This window comes from Onychomys torridus, chromosome 9 (assembly GCF_903995425.1).
Source record: "Onychomys torridus chromosome 9, mOncTor1.1, whole genome shotgun sequence".
Lineage (NCBI taxonomy): Eukaryota > Metazoa > Chordata > Mammalia > Rodentia > Cricetidae > Onychomys > Onychomys torridus.
The window spans coordinates 1530289-1549192 of NC_050451.1; the positions used below are offsets into that span (position 1 = coordinate 1530289).

At 40.1% G+C, this 18904-nt stretch overlaps 1 protein-coding gene across 1 annotated transcript in view; it reads left to right on the plus strand.

Annotated features, from left to right (window-relative positions):
* The window catches only part of Erc2 (ELKS/RAB6-interacting/CAST family member 2), a 913086-nt gene that overhangs the window by 336180 nt on the left and 558002 nt on the right, over window positions 1–18904 (plus strand). Inside the window, exon 7 of the mRNA XM_036199185.1 lies at window positions 6210–6377. Coding sequence (XP_036055078.1) covers window positions 6210–6377 — 168 coding nt within the window. The remainder of the gene's footprint in view (window positions 1–6209; window positions 6378–18904) is intronic.

Consider the following 18904-nt stretch of genomic DNA (forward strand, 5'->3'; position numbering starts at 1 on the left):
CACATCAGGTAGGTCCACACCTGTTTTTAACTCCAAAACCAGCGGATCTGACACCCTTTTCTAGCCTCCATAGGTACCCACATGCATGTATGCTAACACACACATGTGCACACACACGCGCGTGCACGCGCGCGCGCGCGCACACACACACACACACACACACACACACAAATCTTTTAAAAAGTAATGCCACTAAAATCAAAGCATGACAGAACTAAATGGCATAATATTATTTGTCTAGAGTCTGGTGATGGGATCTGAGCTGAAGAGCCTCATGTTATTTAGGAAGAAGATAAACATAATATTGAAGATGACACATTAAAAAGATAAATTGTATAATTTCTAGAGTGGTAACCTAAGATCAAAATAAGTTAAGTAAAATAAATGTAAATCTAAGTATAACTTTTAAATTTATGGTGAAAAAATAATAATGAAAAAAAGTCATTCCAAACAAGGCAGAAAGAGAAACCAAATAAAAAAAGAAAGAAAGGGTAGCATAGAGAGAAATCCCAGGTGGTGCACTGAAATAAAATCATGTGGCTGTGATAAATATTCCACTTGATCTTTCCAGACAGAATAAAAGGATGTGGAGATTGCTCTTTACTAGTGGAAAGAACAGCCCAGGCTGAAGAGACATGGAAGGTTTGGAGAGGTGCCTCAGGGCAAGAGTGCTTGCTGTGTGAGCAAAGATACCCGAGGTAGGATTAGGGTCCCAGCACCCTATAAAAGGGGGATGTGTTATGCATCTACCTGATTACTGTGCACTCGTGACATGAGGATCATTAGGACTAGCTGGCTGCCAGCTTATCCCAAGGTTCAATGAGAGGCTCTGTCTCAAGGGAGTAAGGCAGAGTGTTATGGCAAGCCATCCAACATCCTACATATACCGCCCCCCACCACGCGCCTGCCTCTCTCTGTCTCTCCTCTCTCTCTCTCTCTCTCTCTCTCTCTCTCTCTCTCTCTCTCACACACACACACACACACACACACACACACACACACACGCCACGCCATGCCACACTCCCATACAAAGTAACACTGAAAATGAAGATGGGCAAACTAGTCAAATACTTGCCATAAAAGCTGCTTTAGTCTTCAAGGCAAAGACATTATTTCTGAAGTTAAAATAATTGACAGAAGTACAAGAAGCAATTGATGATTTTATCATTCAGCGGGTAGTTTTAACACATCCTATAAGCTATAAACAGATGAAGCAGACTTTTTAAAGTAAAACATACTGAAAATGTAAGCTTCCAATTTCATGAGTTATCTGATCCTGGGCTTACTATTGGATAATGCACATCTCAGTTGCTGAATATGTTTGACTTCTCTTTTTAGTATAAAATTTTGATTGATTCTTTGGGAATTTTTACAATTATTTTTATCATATCATCTCTCCCTAACTCTGCCCAGATCCAGAACCATTTTCCCTGTGTAGGTGAATCCAATCACACACACACACACACACACACACACACACACACACACACACAGGAGGAAGGAGGAAGTGGAGGAAAGTGCTGAAAATTAGTGAGATAAATTTCTAATTTATAAATTTAGGAAAAACAAGCAGAATAATCCCAAAGAAGCACAAGGAAGGAAAAAGTTTAAAAACCAGAGCAAAAATTGATGAGCAAAAGCCAAAAGTGAACTTGTCTTATCAGCACTTCCAAAACTGGATCTTTGATTTCTTGGTTTAATTTGGCACGTTTCTGATGATATCAAGCAAGGAAACATCAAAGAAAAGTATTTGAGAAAGCATGATCATAGATACCATTAGTAGAAGAGATAAGTAGGTTTGGTGAAATTTTCCTTTAAGTTAATATGAAAATTTAGTTGCAATGTAGAATTCTTAGTAGGGGAAATATTACAGCTTTATATGTTTTTGCTCATGTTTTCTAATGAACATCAAAATAAAAAATAATCCAACTTTATAGAAAAGATCTCCAAGCACATTAAAATAAGCTTCCATAGATAAGCTTACACCAAAACTCCAAAACAACAGCACAGACAGGAACAGAACAGAGCACTGTTACCCCAAAACATAGGTGAAAGAGTAGCTGCATCTGAATCCATTAACATTGAAGAATATTGTATGTCATGACTAAGTGAAGTTTTCATAGAAATACAAGGAACAGATAATGTTGAAATTCTATTGATGTGACTCATTAAAACATATTAAAGGAAGGAGAGCATGGGATGGAGGTAGAATGTTGGATAATATTAAGCATTCTTTAATGATTTAAAGAAACTCTTGAAATGAGTGCAATAAAAGAGAATTTTCTCAAAACCAAAAGTGCATCTTCAAAGGTCTAATTACTGTATTTGTTAGTAAATAACATTATTTGTCTACATGTGAAAACCAGATGTCAAACTAAATGATGAAACATTGAAAAATTTTCCCTTGAGACCTAGAACAAGACAGCTTCCTCCTCCTCTTCCTCCTCCTCCTCTTCTTCTTCTTTTAAAAATATATTTATTTATTAAATTTTTTTTCATTTTACATACCAACCCCAGTTCCCCCTCCCTCCCCTTCTCCCGCCTCCTCACCTCCCTCCCACTCTACCCCATCCACTCCTCAGAGTGGGTAAGGCCTCCCACGGTAGTCAACAAAGTCTGGCATACCAAGTTGAAGGAGCAGGCTCTTCTTCTTGAGTGGCCTTTTCATGTGGCTTGTATGGACTTCCACATAGTGGAGTTTTTACAGGGTTGATGACTTTATACTATGTTAGCTGGATTCCAACAGGAGGCAGAGACTTCCAGTTGGGATTGTCACAAAGTGGCTGAACTCACACTATGCTGCTGGCTTTGATTGTGGGGACAGAGGCTGTGAGTTGTCTTCTAGGTTAGGGCAGGAAGAGGTGTGACACTTTGCCCATTCAGAATCGTTGTTCAGTGCAAGGTCAAGAGCAGGAAACAGACCCACTTCTTCTGGTTTGGAAGAGTGACAGTTTTGAAGAAGAGAGAAGGACCTCGTGGTGCAAGTCTTCTCAGAAGATCATCTACCACAGCTCATAAGAGTGGACAAAAGTGTAGTGACATAAGATACCGGGAAAGCTATGAAGAAATGGCATTTTTACAAGCTGCTTGTGGTCATGAAAATTAATATAACTGCTTTGGAAAACATTTTTTTTTGTCTTATCTGGTAAAATTAGATTAAGATGTTGTGGTGGTTTGAATGAGAAGGGCCTCATAGGCTCACATATCTGAATACTTTGTTATCAGCAAGTGGCATGTTTTGAGAAGGATTAGGAGGTTTGGCCTTGTCTGAGGAAGTGTGTCACTGTGGGTGGGCTTTGAGGCTTCCAAAGCTCTAGACTTGCTCAGTGTCACTCTCTTCCGGCTGCCTACAGATATGGATGTAGAATTCTTGGTTCCTTATCCAGCACCATGTTTGCCTGTGTGTTGTTGTCATGTTCCCTGTCATGATGGTAATGGACTTACCTTTGAAACTGTAAGCAAGTCCCAACTAAATACTTTTTGTTTGTAAGAATTGCCTTGGTCATGGTGTCTCTTCACAGCAATAGAACACTGACTAAGACAGAATTTGGTATCAGGAGTAGGGTAGTATGAGAGGCCTGACTGTACTGTTTATTGGAGGAATATGGAAGACTTTGGGACTTTGGACTAGAAAAGGGGTTGGGTACTTTAAGCAGGGGATAATGGGTCACCCACATAGGAGCATGGAAGACAATGCTGAAGGCAACTTGAACTGTTGGGGCCCAACTCAAGAAGTCTTAGAGGGGAAGAATATTAGTAAGTGGCCTAGAGACTGTTTTTACGATATTTTAGGGAATAATGTGACTGCTTTCTGCCCTTGTCCAAAAAATCTGCCTGAAGTTAAACTGAATAGTTTTGGATTAATGGTGTTGGAAGAGGAAATTTCAAGACAGCCAGGTATTGACTCTGTTGCGTGGTTATTATTGGTTACTCTTATGTAGTTCTATAATGAAAAGGAGCAAGTTGAGCAAGGAAAAATGTGAAATGCATAGTTTGAAAAGAAAAGGAGCATTAGGAAGTGTAATGGAGCTAAGTCCATTGCTCAAGCTAATAAAAAGTTCAAAGAAGATTCTTATGCTAAATAGAATAAAGAGAGTGGTGACCTCAGGACCATACTCCACCTAGCTAAGCTCCCAACTTGTGAAAAGAAATTAACGAAAAGCTTAAGCAGTGAAGGGAACCATCAACAACAGAAAGCTGATGCAGATGTAATTGAATAAGGGACCATGTCCCAGCCCCGGCAAGCAGCAGAACTTGGCAACCATATGGTTCTGACTTTAGAGTAAAGGATACAAGAAAGGGGTTGTGGAATCTCCCTCTGCAGCTAAAGAAAGCTGCCGAGACCAGGCCTGTGTCAGTGGTTTCCCTGCATGGAGGCTCAGAGAGGACATTGTATTAAGCTGTGAAGGTGAAGCCTGGATTGTATTGGAGACTCTAAGATGTTGGAGATGCCAGAATGGTAGCATACCTGCTAAGGAGAGCTGCTAACAGGGAGTCGAAACAGCCCAAGAGAAAGAAGTGTGTTGCAGTCAGTGAAGCTGAAAGGAGTTGGAGATCTCAAGAGCACTTTGACATCAGACATGGAGATGCAGAGTTTGGAGTTTGCCTAGCTGGTTTTGGTCCTGTTTTAGTTCAGTATTTCTTTGGTATGCTCCAATTTTTTCCTTTTGGAATGGTAATGTATATTCTGTGCCATTGTATGTTTGAGGTATGTGATATGCTTTTTGATTTTGATTTTACAGGGGTTACAGTTAAGAGATTGCTAGGAATCTCAGAAAGACTTTGAACTGACTTTTAAACATTGTTGAGACTGTGATAGACTATGAGGATTTTTGAAGTTGGGCTAAATGCATTTTATATTATGATATACATTACATTATTATATATGTTACATTATGGCTATAAGCTTGTGGGGGTCAGGGAGTAGAATGTGGTGGTTTGAATAAGAATGGTCCCATAGGCACATATATTTGAATGCTTAGTCATCAGCAAGTGGCATGACTTGAGAAGTATTAGGAGATGTGGCTTTGTTGGAGTAGATGTGGCCTTGTTGGAGGAAGTGTGTCACTGGGGGTGGGCTTTGAGGTTTCAAAAGCCCAAGCCAGGTCCAGTTTCACTCTCTTCCTGCTGCCTGCAGCTCCAAATGTAGAGCTCTCAGTTCCTTGCCCAGCTCCATGTGTCCCTGCATGCTGCCATGCTCCCTGCCCTGAAGATAATTGACCTTTGAAACTGTAAGTGTGTGCCTACAGAACACTTTCTTTTATAAAAGCTGTCGTGGCCATGGTGTCTCTTCACAGCAGTAGAACACTGACAGAGATGCACGTACATGCTACACAGTTCAGTGACTTCACACCTAGATGGAACCTTGAGAAGATGATAGCTATATGACCATGTTTCATATATTTTCAGAGTAGCACTGTTGTAAAGGTTAAAAATCGAGAACAAATACCAGGTCAGTAGCAGAACTGATAAATAAGTTGAGGTGAACGCTTTGCAGTGGAATGTTCTTCTAAAGTAAAACATGATTGAATTCTATGTATGTGGGTTTACATGGACATGATTTAATCACTAGCACATAAACCCTTAAGGTATATGCAACACAAAGTTTTAAAATATGAAAAACTAATATGTTCTGTATGGATGCAAAAGTTAATGATAAAACTAAAAATGATCTCAGAATTCAGTGACATTTCTAAAGAGGGCTAGAGGGAGATAGATTCAGGATGGTTTTGACAGGATTGATTGTAATTACTGTTAATTTTAGTTTTGGTCACTTGAATGATGAGTGTTTCTTGCATTGCTTTTTCTTACACCTTATGTGTATTTTAGGTTCTTTTGTCTTCTTTATGTTTCATAGAAATAAAATGCCTTAAATTATTTTTCCTTTTGAAGATTGTCTTCAGATGATACCCTTGAGTCACTGTCTCCACTGTGAACTTGTATCTTGGGTTAAATAACAGTGTTGCCCCTCCCTCCCCATGGTCTGCATATTGACAGTAGACGTCTGGGTTTTGGAGACAAGAAGGTTTTAGCATCTGAGTGAGGTGGGAGGCATCCACCTCCTTCCTTGTCTCTGTAGAGCCTCTTCCAGACCAGGGCCATCTCTTGAAGCAGATTCATGGCATTTCCTGCCAGATCCATAATCCACTGGCTACTGAAACAGAGAAATGAGCAGGGTAAACTGATTTTGCCATTGTTTTGTTTTCCAGATTGACCAGCTGAAGCAGGAACTTTCTAAGAAGGAGTCAGAACTTCTTGCCTTACAAACAAAGCTTGAAACCCTTAGCAATCAAAATTCAGATTGCAAGCAACACATTGAAGTGCTTAAAGAGTCGCTTACTGCCAAAGAACAGAGAGCTGCCATCCTTCAGACAGAGGTAAGGTACTGTCTGGAGAGCAGCGGCACTTTGCTGTATATGGTGTTCTTCCTGAGAGGCATTCTGAAGAACCCTTTCCTGAAACTGTTGGGGCCAGATGTGTTTGAGGATTCATAGAATTTTGGATTTTTTCAAACCCAATGCCTATTGTGTGTATCATAGCTTTGTGACACCCCCCGCCCCATACACACACACACAACTGAGATTGCAGCAATCCCCTAGACCAACATGTGATTCCTTCTGCAGGCAAGACAGTCTCACACTGAAGTGGGATAATTATGGATGAAGACTGGGTTCATTGTCTCCTGTTGACTGTGTCATGTTATACACCCAAAGAGTTTGTTTCACATTTAGATTTTTTTCTATTCTATTTTTCCATTGTTTAAAGTATTATTATTATTATTATTATTATTATTATTATTATTATTATTACTACTACTACTACTATTATTATTGGATTTGAGAATTATAAGGAATTGGATCTGGAATGATTAGATTTCATCAAAATCATGAAATGATTAGACTAGTCCATACCTTACCTGATGTCACTTGTTAAAGGTGATTTCTTACTAATTTTTCCAATGAAGAAAATACCATTGTATGTTTCTGAAAGGGAATATTGCTCTGATACTTCTGTTTCATACTTAGAGGAACAACAAAAACATCCCCCCCCCCAAAAAAAAAACCCACCACATGTGTTATTATCCTCTTTTCCTGCTTCCTCTGGTTGGATTACACCATTCTGTTTTATGAGAAATGCAGCACATGCACTCATTGTTGTATAAATAAAACAGCTGTCCAGGGTGATAGGCAATATAGCAAAGAAGGTGGTAAACCAGGCTGATCTGTGTGCTGAGGCGGTGCCTTGTGGGTAACTTTGGGAGAAGGCAACGGAATTGTCATGTGTGTTCTCTGGGGGCTTTTTGCATCCTGTCTTTGTGTAGCTAGACCTGAAAGTGGGTAAGGAGGAGTTACATTTGCCTTAGGAGTTAGTTGGGTTCTTGAGTAGGTCTGTGCCCTCAGTCAATGCATGGGCCTTTTATGCAAAGTTGCATGGATTTATGGCATAAATTAGAAGATGGCTTTCATCTCATTTAATGGGGCATCAGTGCAGAGTTTCTAGAACACTGCTGTTCAGTACTGAGCCATTAGCCACACAAGGATATTTAAATTTACCAGTTTAGCGAAATTTCAAATGTAGTTCTTCAGTCACTGTAACTGTTTTACACATTTAGTAGTGTCACGAAGCTAATGCCTGCTCTATTTGACATTTCTGCCATCTAGCAGTGAGTTGTCAATCTAGAACAGGATTGATGGGATCCAAACCTGGCCCCTTGCTTGATTTTATCAAATACTATTAGAACCTACCATGTCTGTTATTCACCATGTCTGCTTTCTTGCTCTAATGGCAGAGTCATACAGTCATTACAGAGCCTGTGAGGCCCACAGAGCTGATGGTGTTTACTGTCTCATCTTTCATGGAAAATAATTGCTGACACTCGCAGTATGATTTTTGTGAAGCAAGTCGCATGAGCAGGCATTGGAATGTCCAGTCAGGGCTCCTTCTTGCTTCCATATTATGCACAGGACAGGTAGTTTGCTGACTCCTATTCAAAAACACAACTTTTGCTTTACAAAGCACCTTTTCATACCTGTGTTTTGTCTTAAGGTTATTGCAGTTACACTACTATGAGTTGGGTGGAAGGAAATGTGATGAGCAAGGCAGCCTGCTTGCCTGAGCAGGTACCCGGGTCCCCTGACAGTACCTCTCCAGAAGGCAAGAGTGAGAAAAGCCAGTTCAGAAAGGCCTCTCCTCTCACTGCCTCATTCTGATACCTATGGCAGTCTGCCTGCCCATCCTTCTGTTTTCCCTCGTTCAAATGAACACGACGTAAAGTAGACCCATATATATTTCATGAAAAAGACAGAGGTGACATCATGTGGACAGCTTCTGTCCCATGTTCAATAATTAAATGACCTGATGAAGAGATGGTGCTTTGAAGTAGAAATGAAGTCATTCTTCCTGTGAGGACAATGAGATGGTATTTCTATACTGCTGCTTTGAAGTTGAGAGTGTCACATTAATAAGTCTATCAGCTGAAACATCCAAGGAATTTTCTTTTGCCTTTTTTCTTCTATTAAGATAGCTGTGTATCGAAAAAAGAGGAACAAGTTACCTAATAATGTCCATCTCTTGAAGAAAGCAATTTAGTTGAAATTAGCTCTAATTGTTGAATCAAGGGGTTGCAACAGGTAGAATACATTGAAGTGCTAGGTCCTTTCTTTAGTACAGTCTCCCTAGCTCATGAGTGCTTGCTTAATGGAAGAGTGGTTGTTGGATGAGATATGTTCCATCTCATTATGCCCTATGTTGAAAGATGTGAGTTAAAACACATCTGAGGGATGCAGAACTCATTCTCAGAAGAGGTGACATGGGACAGTTGTTTGCAATTTTATTGTTGACTCATTCCAAATAGCTTGCCAGAACCAAAGAGAATGGGTAGAGTCTTGTTGGCTTCTCTGGAATATCTGTGTTGCCAGCTGGCTTTAGCTGTATATCTGCAATATAGTATAAATGATATCTACGGCTGGTTACTCCTGTGGAGCACACTCTAAATGACAGCTGAACTGGCATAATAGTTCCTCTCTGTAAGGAAGGTTCTGCAAGTAGGACCTGTGTGTTTGGGAGGTGGGAGGATGAAAGATAGGGGTGAGAGGTGGGAGGCAAGTTGTCTGGGTTTGTGGCTATGTGGCTTGGCTTTTTGGTTGGTTTGTTTTAACTTGTACAAATACCCAGGCGCTCTTTGACATATGTGCAATAAATCAGTGGAATAATAATTATATATGTACAGAGATACACCACATGAGTCTTAACATAACATTTTACTTTTAAAAATAGCTTCAAAGGACCCCACAGCCACATCTTATTTTGTTTCCTACACACTGGCTTATGCCATCCAGCAGTTCATGCTCTTCTTAGTGGTTGGGTACTAATAAATGGACTTGTGTTCTTTCTTGATTTTTTTTTTTTTTGTAATTATCAAGACAACCAGAAAAATAGGAAGGAAAAAGTCCTAGGATTGATTTCAGTTGGAATTAAAACATTTTTTAAAACGAAGGAATACAGTGTTTCGAAGTGGGAAGTATGTCGATGTGCATGAATCTCCCTGTTAACATGTGTGTATGTATGGGGGAGATCTGAATACAGAATTCAGGAAAGTGTGTTCCTTGCCTGCAGTAAAGTGTTCCAACTGCAGGTTGGGTTTCCTGTATTTCTGTTATTGTTACTAGTGTTGTTGCTGTTGGTTGCTAGGACACTTGAACAAGTTAAATTATTTCTAATCTATTCTATTTTAGCTTTGTGAGTTTCATCTGAAACTTTAGCCTGTGTGTTTATAGAGCACAGACTTTCACAGTTCAATCCAGTTACCTTTTAATGTTTTTTTAAATGTGTACTCTTCTCTCCTATATTATATCCTGACCTTAGTCTCCCCTCCCGCCCCTCCTCGCAATCCCTCTCCCTACCTCCCATCTCCTCCAGATCAACCCCTCCTCTGTTCCATGCCCCCCCCAAGAAAAAGAGCAGGTCTCCCAGGGATATCCACCAAGCATGGCCTAACAAGATAGAATGAGACTGGGTACAAACCCTCATCTCATGGCTGGACATGGAAACCCAGTAGGAGGAATAGGGTCCCACGTACAAGCAAAAGAGTCAGAGGTACCTCCCACTCCCAATTTTGGGAGTCCCTCAAGAACACCAAGCTATACAACCATAAGGTATATGCAGAGGCTCTAGCTCAGACCCATACAGGGTCGGTGTTTGTTGCTTCAGTTTCTGTGAGCCTCTGTGAGCCCTGCTTAGTTGATTCTGTGGCCTGTGTTCTTGTGGTGTGTTTGACCCCCTCTGGCTGCTACAATTCTTCCTCCCCCTCTTCTGCAGTGTTCCCCTGGCTCTGCCTAGTCTTTGGCTGTGGTTCTCTGCATCTGCTCCTATCAGTTGCTGGATGACACCCCTCTGATGATAACTGGGCTATGGCACCGACCTATGAGTACAGGAGAATATCACTAGGAGTCATTTCATTGACTTTTCTTTCTCTAGTTGTGTTTGGCTCTATCCTGGGTCTCTGGGGGAGTCCTGACTCTGGTTTCTCACCATCCAGCCAGTGTCAGGGTTGGGGTCCTTCTTATGGCAAGGGCCACAAGTTGGACCAGTACGGGTTGGCCACTCCCACAGTTCTGCGCCACCATAGCCCCAGCATGTCTTACAGGCAGGACAGACTGTAGTTGAAGGTTTTGTGGCTCTGTTGAGGTCTCAGTCCCATGGCTAGGAGCCCTAAGTGACCATTGGTTCTGTTCCTAAATTAAGACTTTTGTTTCTGCTCTCTCATGGAGCATCCTCTTCTACTCAGCGTGATTGGTTGCTGAACCACTTGTCATGGCAATTCTTAAACATCCTTTCTGGAAGATATGTTGTAGTGCCACACAACATTCAAGTTTTTTTGTTTTTTGTTTTTTGTTTACTAATTTATGTTGCAGATAGGCCAGGGAGGTGATCTATATGTCTAAGTACTTCTAAGTACTTGCTAACTAACAAGGAATATAGGGGTTTTGTGCTCCAGCAGGCAAAGACAACATATGATGGGTAGGGTGGTGAGTTCCATAGCAAAGGTCCATAGCTTTCCTTTTTATAATGTCATCAACACAGATAAAAACATTATACAATCTGTAGACCATCTCTCCAGAAAAGTTCCTCTTGGCAAACATACACTTACATTCACATGCAGTAGTATGTATAGATTCAGGTAGCTTATATGCCCCAAAGGTCTTCCAAGATTAATGACTTCTTCTCCATGGACTGCATGTAAATATTTTTTTAAACATTATTTTTGTGGCATAAATGGTATGGACATTGTTCATGTGTCATTGTGATTATGACAGTGACACTGTCCTTGTTGGGTACAGACTGTATTCAGCACATGGCTATGTGGTGGAGTACTAGTTTACAATGCTATAAACTCTCAGCAATCTCACTGTCACTGGTAACCAGTAACCCCATCTAGACTCTTAGTTCGACTTTATCTTCTGTCTTGTCTAAGAGCAGATAAGTAAAGGAAGAAAAGAATATGGAAATAAATACATAAACAACTAGCTCCTTAGGAAATTAACATTTTCGAACTATTCAAAATGTCTACTTGTGTGTGCTATAATTAAAGCTAATGCCGTCACAGTTACTCTGAAAAACCTGACCTGTTTGGCTCGTGTCTTGGAGGAAAGGTGTTGTGCATGTGGAGGGGCGGACTCTCCTGGCTTTAGGACAGCAGGGGTTTACTGCACATACCTAGAGATGCTTCAGCTGGCTGTTGCCTTCCACTCAGCTCTTCCTTCAGCTTGTCTAAATGACATAACAGTGGTGTAATTTGAGGGTTCTTTGTCAAGCATCTATGATCTTCATGGTGCTGGTCAATAGGGAACACATCATTTCAGGAGTTTCTGGTCTTGGACTTTTCCATTTAGTTTGATTACCAAAATGTCTGGTCAGTGTTCTGTGGCTGTCAAAGTGAGTTCTAGAAACTGCAGATTAGTGTTTTCAATGTGACTTGAGTTAAACCTGGATTATCACCCATGAAATCACTATTCAAGTTGCTCTGGTGTAAGGTAAAGATAGATCCAAAGATGCTGAATGAAGTGACTGGGATCATTGAACTGTTTTCACCATGAACAAAATGCTCCCTCTGAGGATCCTAGTAGATGGAGGTCTCACACAGAGATCTGGTGAAGTTTTATAACAGTGTCTTAATATATGAGTCCACAAGGTCATGAGGCATGATGACACTGTCTTGGCTAAGGAAGGGCATGAATCTTCAAGGTAACACTATGACCACAATAATAAGGCCATTGCTTAAAATCTCAGAGATGTTATTATTTTTTAGAAAATTTACATTGTATAATATTTTTATTTCTTTAGAGATGTTTATGGTGTGTGTGTGTGTGTGTGTGTGTGTGTGTGTGTGTGTGTGTGTGTGTACGCGTGCATTTGTTCTGTGTACCAACAAGTAAATGAATGCATGAAGTTAATTGCTGTGCTCTCTCTGAGGTGGAGAGGAAGGTGCTCCTTAGATCTTCTGTGTACAGTTTGTACTTTTGTAATGTGAATAATGTGTTGGAGTTTTAGCAAAAGTGGCATGATCATTCCAGAGAGCTTGTGGAAGGTGCTGGTAGAGGGAGGAGGTGTTTTCTCAGCCTGTGGTAGCATCTCTCAATGTCTGAGTCACCAGTGACTCAGTGCGATAACTTGACCATGGAGCAAACTTGGGCTATAATTTTTTAAGATGACTCATAAAACCACACTTCTAACAATGAATATGTTAAATGGATAAAAGAGTACATGTCCTTATTCCTTAGTCTGTCTGAGCTGAGACAGGCTCTCCACCACACTTTCTGGTGACATGAAGGTTGTTGTGTCAGAGAGACAGGAACATTTTGTATAGCCTCTAAGGTTGTGAGACTAGGTACATGCACCATGGTACCTTGCAGACAATTAATTCTGCATGCTCAAGAACTACTCAGTCTTTAAGACCCACAAGCTTGCAACAAGAGAGTAGTTCTCTCTCTCTCTCTCTCTTTTTTTAAATCAATTTGTCATAATATATATTTTATGTGGGATTTCTAGGGAGGGACTTCTGCTTCCCTTCTCATGTCCGGCCCCGGTTGCCTGGAATTTATTTTCTACTCACTTCAGTTCAGACTGTTACTGTCTTTTCTTCAGATAGACTTTTGCTGATTGCCCTGCTTACTCAGTGCATTTCCAAACACAGGTGCTTTTTAAACGGTTATTAGCACACAAGCCAGGCCGGCTTTGCAGGCTCTCTTACCCTTTGCCACCGTTGAGTACAGTGTTCTCTTTTTAAGCTTTGCAAGGAGTGTCTTTAGAATGAATAAATTAAGAGACTTGGTGAAAACACGTACACACACACAGAAAGTCCTCTTGTCATTTATATTTTTTCAGTTCAATCCCCTTATTGGGCTCACATTTTTAAATGTTTTTATTTGGCGGGGAAAGGCATCGTTTGAAATTTTTATTGATAACATTTTTAACTGCAAGAAAAAGACGTAGACCTGCAGAGCAGTAACTATCATGGTGGCCACAGGTGGGAGGTCTGCATAATACTTTATTGCCAATAGGAAAAGAACTGTTGGGAACCACAGTCATTATGGGGGTCACCACCTCTGCTGCATGCATCCCATTCCCATTTTGAAAGCGTGAGTGACAGGAACACCAAACACCACCCTTTCCTTCTCCCAATGTACACAGGCTTTGTTTTGATTCTCTCTTTATTAATGATGTCCAAAGTTTGGGGTCACATAAAAATGAGTCAAGGTCAGGCTTTGTGAGACCCGGAGTGTTGAAAGTAGCCTTGTATCTAGCCAGAGAAGGAACTGGCTAACGGGGTTGACTTGGTTCTCTACAGGTTTTAGCTGTTTTATCGATTTTTAACAGTCCTGCTGAATTAGGCCGCAGCCTCTCGCTTTCATAAGGTACAAACAGGAAGACTGTGGTAAAGGAGACAAGTGGAGTACAAGGACCATTGTGAGCTGTAGTGAAAACTTTCTGTGGCCGTTGAACAGCAGTTTTGGGATCATTGGAAGACAGCACGGATAGCTATTGACATTGTTCCCTTTCGTAGGTCAAGAGTCTAGTACAGTTGTTGTTCGAGTTCTCAGAAAATGCCTTATTTAACACCTTGTTAGGATGAAATTGCTTCTGACTTTATAAACACAGGTGTTCGGTTTGAATCCTAATGAACTGTGAAATAGGTAGATGTCTAAAAGGAAATTCTATAAATTGTGAACAGGGCTCTGTCAGCACACTAAATGGATTAGGAAAATTCATTGTCTGCCCTGTAACTGAACACCAGTGTGATGCATGCCCCTGAATTAGTCCTGAAAAGCCAATAAAACAGAGGAAGAAAGTCGAGCCTCAGAGATGTTGATTGTGGGGGTTCCCCACCACAAATGAATCTGGTCCAGGAGGCCTTGGAAATCAGAATGGCTATTCAGAGAAAGGCCAAGAAGGAGTACATAAGAGCAGACAACACAGAATTTATGGAGCAAAACCACAAACACCTTATTTTCCATTGTACTAAAACAGTGCTATTTTACACTACTCTTTTTGTATGTAATTCTGCTTTCAATTTTATATTGTTACTGAGACTCAAATCTCATTAGAAGTGTTCCAACAAAAATCCCTTTTTAATCAAAAACTTTCCAAGCCCCGCCATTGGAGGCATTTTTTGAGCACCTTTTTTTTTTTTTTAACTGGGACAAAAGAATTTGGCCTCCCCTTTCGAGCCTGTGGGGATGTTATTTGACCCGGGTGGCCAAACATGTAATTAAGGTGACTGAATCATTTTAATTTCTGCACTAAATCCTTTGATCATCATCAGCCATTGTTTTGGAGTAGATAGTGAATCAGAGCTCTTTTATTGTCTTTGAGAGGAAATAAATAGACCATTAATACTTTGGCTGGTTATCTGTCTATTTGGTAAAGACCTTGCCTGTAACAACTTGTGAATGGAAGTGACAGTATCCAGTTAGTCAGTCATCTCTGAGAACATCTGTGTCCATGGATGAGTAGACTGGTATATTGTTGGTTGGAGAGGGGTATATATTTCTGCCATGTCTGTGGGAAGCTGCCTTGCCATTTAAAGGGGGTGACAGCATCACCAACAGAACCTTCAGGCTTATATGCTTTCCTTTTTAAAAATGAATGCTATGGAAAACAGGATTGCTTAAGTATTTTCATCTGCTTTTTCCCCTTCTGTAAGCCTGTGTTTGGAGAGCTGTTTAGAATGTGACTCTGCTGTCTAGTACAAGCTCCATATCTACTTCCTGTCTCCCTTGAGGAAGGGCCCAAGTGCTTCCATTAGATTTTTGCTGTGTATTTTCATAGCAACCCCCAAAGCCCATTTTAACCACATGGCAGGGCCTCTGCAGGAAGACGCCACTTCATTTTAGATGTACTTTTCCCTTTAAATTGATTACATACATTTATTTTACATAGATACCTTCTTCTCTGCATTTATTTATTTATTTATTTATTGTTTTAGGGAATATGGTCAAGGTAGTAAGTTGTACAGATTTGAACCCTTAGGATGTTAGTTTTATTTAACAAAATATATTGAAGCCTACAAAATTTTTGGCATTTAACTTAAAGTTTTAAGTTTGATTTATTATTATTAGTGTGTATGTGAATTGGGGAGAGAGTATGTATGCATGAGCCATGGTGTTCATTGTGGAGGGCAGAGGTCAACTCCCGTCAACTCTTAGGAGTTATAGCTTTCTTTCCACTGTGAGATCCTGGGATTGAACTCATGTCATCAGGCCTGAATGACAAGCTTTACCTGATATTTTCAGATGTAGGTGATTTCTCAAGTCCTTCTAATCAGGTAGTATTTTCCCTTCAATATTACTTGATAGTTGTTTATTTGAATGGAACATACCATAACTTGGAGTTGTAACATCTTCCCAACTGTGACAGGAGAGGGTCCAACTCATTTGCTGAGGGTGTCTTCTTGAGTATCAGCCATGTTGGCTGCCAGAAAATCTGCCCATGGCAATGTCAGCAATGGGTGAGCACTTTTGCAGTCCTTTAGAGAACATCTCAAGAAAGGAAAGACCAAGCAGGGGAGGGGGAACCCAGCTGTCTCTGAGGGCATGGGTGAGGCTGCATCAGCTCTTCAACCTCATTCCCGTCCACAGGCCAGAAGCACATTTTACATTAACTCACTACATCAATTTTAACCATTTGGAAAATCTTAAACCACATTTGTATTTCCTACTCCCTCTGTGTGTGTGTGTGCATGCATGCAGACACACTGTAGACATTTCTGAGAAAGACAAAGCATTTTGATACAGAAATGGTCATACAGAATCATTTTGGTAACCTCACTGGATTTCTAGTAAGTAATTTCTAAGGTGCCTCTCATGTGTTAGGCATGGTGCGGGGGCAGGGAGATTGTAAGAGCCAGAGTACCAGGAAATCTGCTGTGAAACAGTCTCATTGAGAAATGCTTGCACAAATGAGACCTGAGGAGTGACAATATTAATGAACTTGTCAGCATGGAAGTGGTAAAATTTTGCAGGGTCCCACACCTAGACAAAGAACTATAGGCAATTAATGACCCTGGGAGAAGAATTAGCCTCTCCCAGGGTTGTGGCTCCTTATTGGTTGTCCGGTGCAGAGTGCTCAGTCTTGAAACCATATACTCACAAACAACAAAATTGGATTCATTATGTTATATTTACATATGTTGGTACATATATATGTATGCAACAATAATAATAAAACAAAAAAGGCTACCAAGTTGAGATCTGGGTGGACACAGGAAGGGCTTCAGGGAAGATAACTAAGAGGGGTTGGAAGGAGGAAAGGGAAGGGAAAGTGATGTAAGTTCTATTTCAATTAAAACATATAAAAGTACTTGTTAGAACTAATAATGTACTGTTATTATTTTGTATCTCAGAGTTGCCTGGGCTTAGGCACTGTTTTGTGTTAGTACAAGGTAAAATATTTTCTCATTAGAGAAAATATACTTTACTACCAATCATTCTTTTTTTATTTATTTATTATCTGAGTATCTGTCTGGTGTGTGTGTGTGTGTGTGTGTGTGTGTGTGTGTGTGTGTGTATGTGTGTGCATTTGTGTGTACATGTGTTAAGAGGTAAGAAATCATGGTCAAGTGTCTTCCTCTTTTCTTTACCTTTGAGACAAGGTCTCTCACAGAAACTTTAATTTACCAATTTGGCTAGACTGGCCAGGCAGTCTCAGGGATCCTCCTGTCTCCACCTCCCCAGCTCTGGGATGACAAAGCCATAATGCTATACCCTGATTTTTTGTGTGGGTGCTGGAGACTGAATCAATGTCCTCATAGCTGCAGACCCTTTACTGACAGAGTCAACTCCTCAGCCTCCTACAAATCATTTTAAATGAGCGATGTCTAAAACTGATAAACTTGGTGACAGATTTTGCATATGGAAATTATTGAATATAAATACCAACTTAGAAAATTTTGTAATAAATAAAGCATTCATATTTCTAATGAATGGAAGTTTTGAATATATATAACCAAAGAGCCAAGAGCACTGTAAAATAGTAGTTCTGATCTACAGTCAGCATACAGAGAAATGAATGTAAATATACCCAACATTTTATGTTTAATCTGATGAGATAAATGCATATTAAGACTACATTGAAAAGTCACTTTCATTTGATGGGGAAAAAGTCCAAAAGTTTAAAATGTTCTCTGTTGGCAATACCATGGGGAAAACTAACTCTCCAATAATGATGGTCTTAAAGCAGAATGGTTATTCCCTTGGGCAAATTTGGCAATAGTTATCAAATTGTCCATCTTTGCTTTGGAATCTCAGTTCTAGAAATAGATCTCAAAGATACATTGACAAAAATATGAAAATACCCAACATTCATGATTGATATCTGCAAATACTAGAAATAATCAAGATATCTATCTACCAGGATCAGATTGATTCAATAAATCATGGTGATCTATAAGATGGAGTGCTGCACAGCTATGTAAAACACAGATGAGGTTTGGGTTTACCAATAGGGGTAGTTTCCAGACTACACTGTCAAGTGAGAGAAGAGCAGGCACTGAAGAGAGCAGGGCATGCCTGTGTATGTGCGAGACTGAAGGGCTAGGACCATATCTGTATGAATGCAAGCAAATCAGAAAATTAATCAATAGCTATGGGAGGGCATAGGATGGAGTTTTCAGGGATAGAACCTAGATGTTTTGAATGAACTTCATGTTATAAATTTATCTTTGAACTGTGAGAATAGTTTATATATTTTCAAAGCCAAATTAAATCCTGAAACATAATCTTTAATAGGAAGGAAAAAGAAGCTTCCTTTAGGTGAAGTTTGGACAGTGAGGATGACCACAGAGTCAGTACATTGCAAGTACCTTTAGGACAGAGTCTTCTCTGTGTCCATCTCTGGTGGGGTTACTTGAGGACAAACAGCAATGTAAAAAGTCCTTAAGGCTCCTTAGGTAATTGCATCATGTGTTGTAGTGTGGATATTATTGTCTGAGCTGATTATTTGAAGAGCTGGATCAAGTATTTCTCTTGGTGCCATTGAGAATTTGAATTTTCATCATAGGACAGAGGAAGTGTACAGGCCAGTCTAATCAGCACCATGGTTCATATTGAACTGGAGCATCTGGGTGAACTTGGGGTATACTTCATGCTTAAAAATAAGCATATGCATATTTCTTAAATGGTATATAGGATGATATATGCTAATTATAAATAGATGTATGCTAATGCATATTCTAGCCATGCTTCTGGAAAGTTCTAGAAATAAGGATAAACCATCAGGGGTAACCATTCCTGCTGCCACATTTCACTATTTTCCTAACTAAGGGCTTTGTAGAATTGGATGAGTCCATGTCTGGGACAGGAAATGTTGCCTGGAACAGCTTATCTTGCTGGCCAAAGGGTGGGGATGG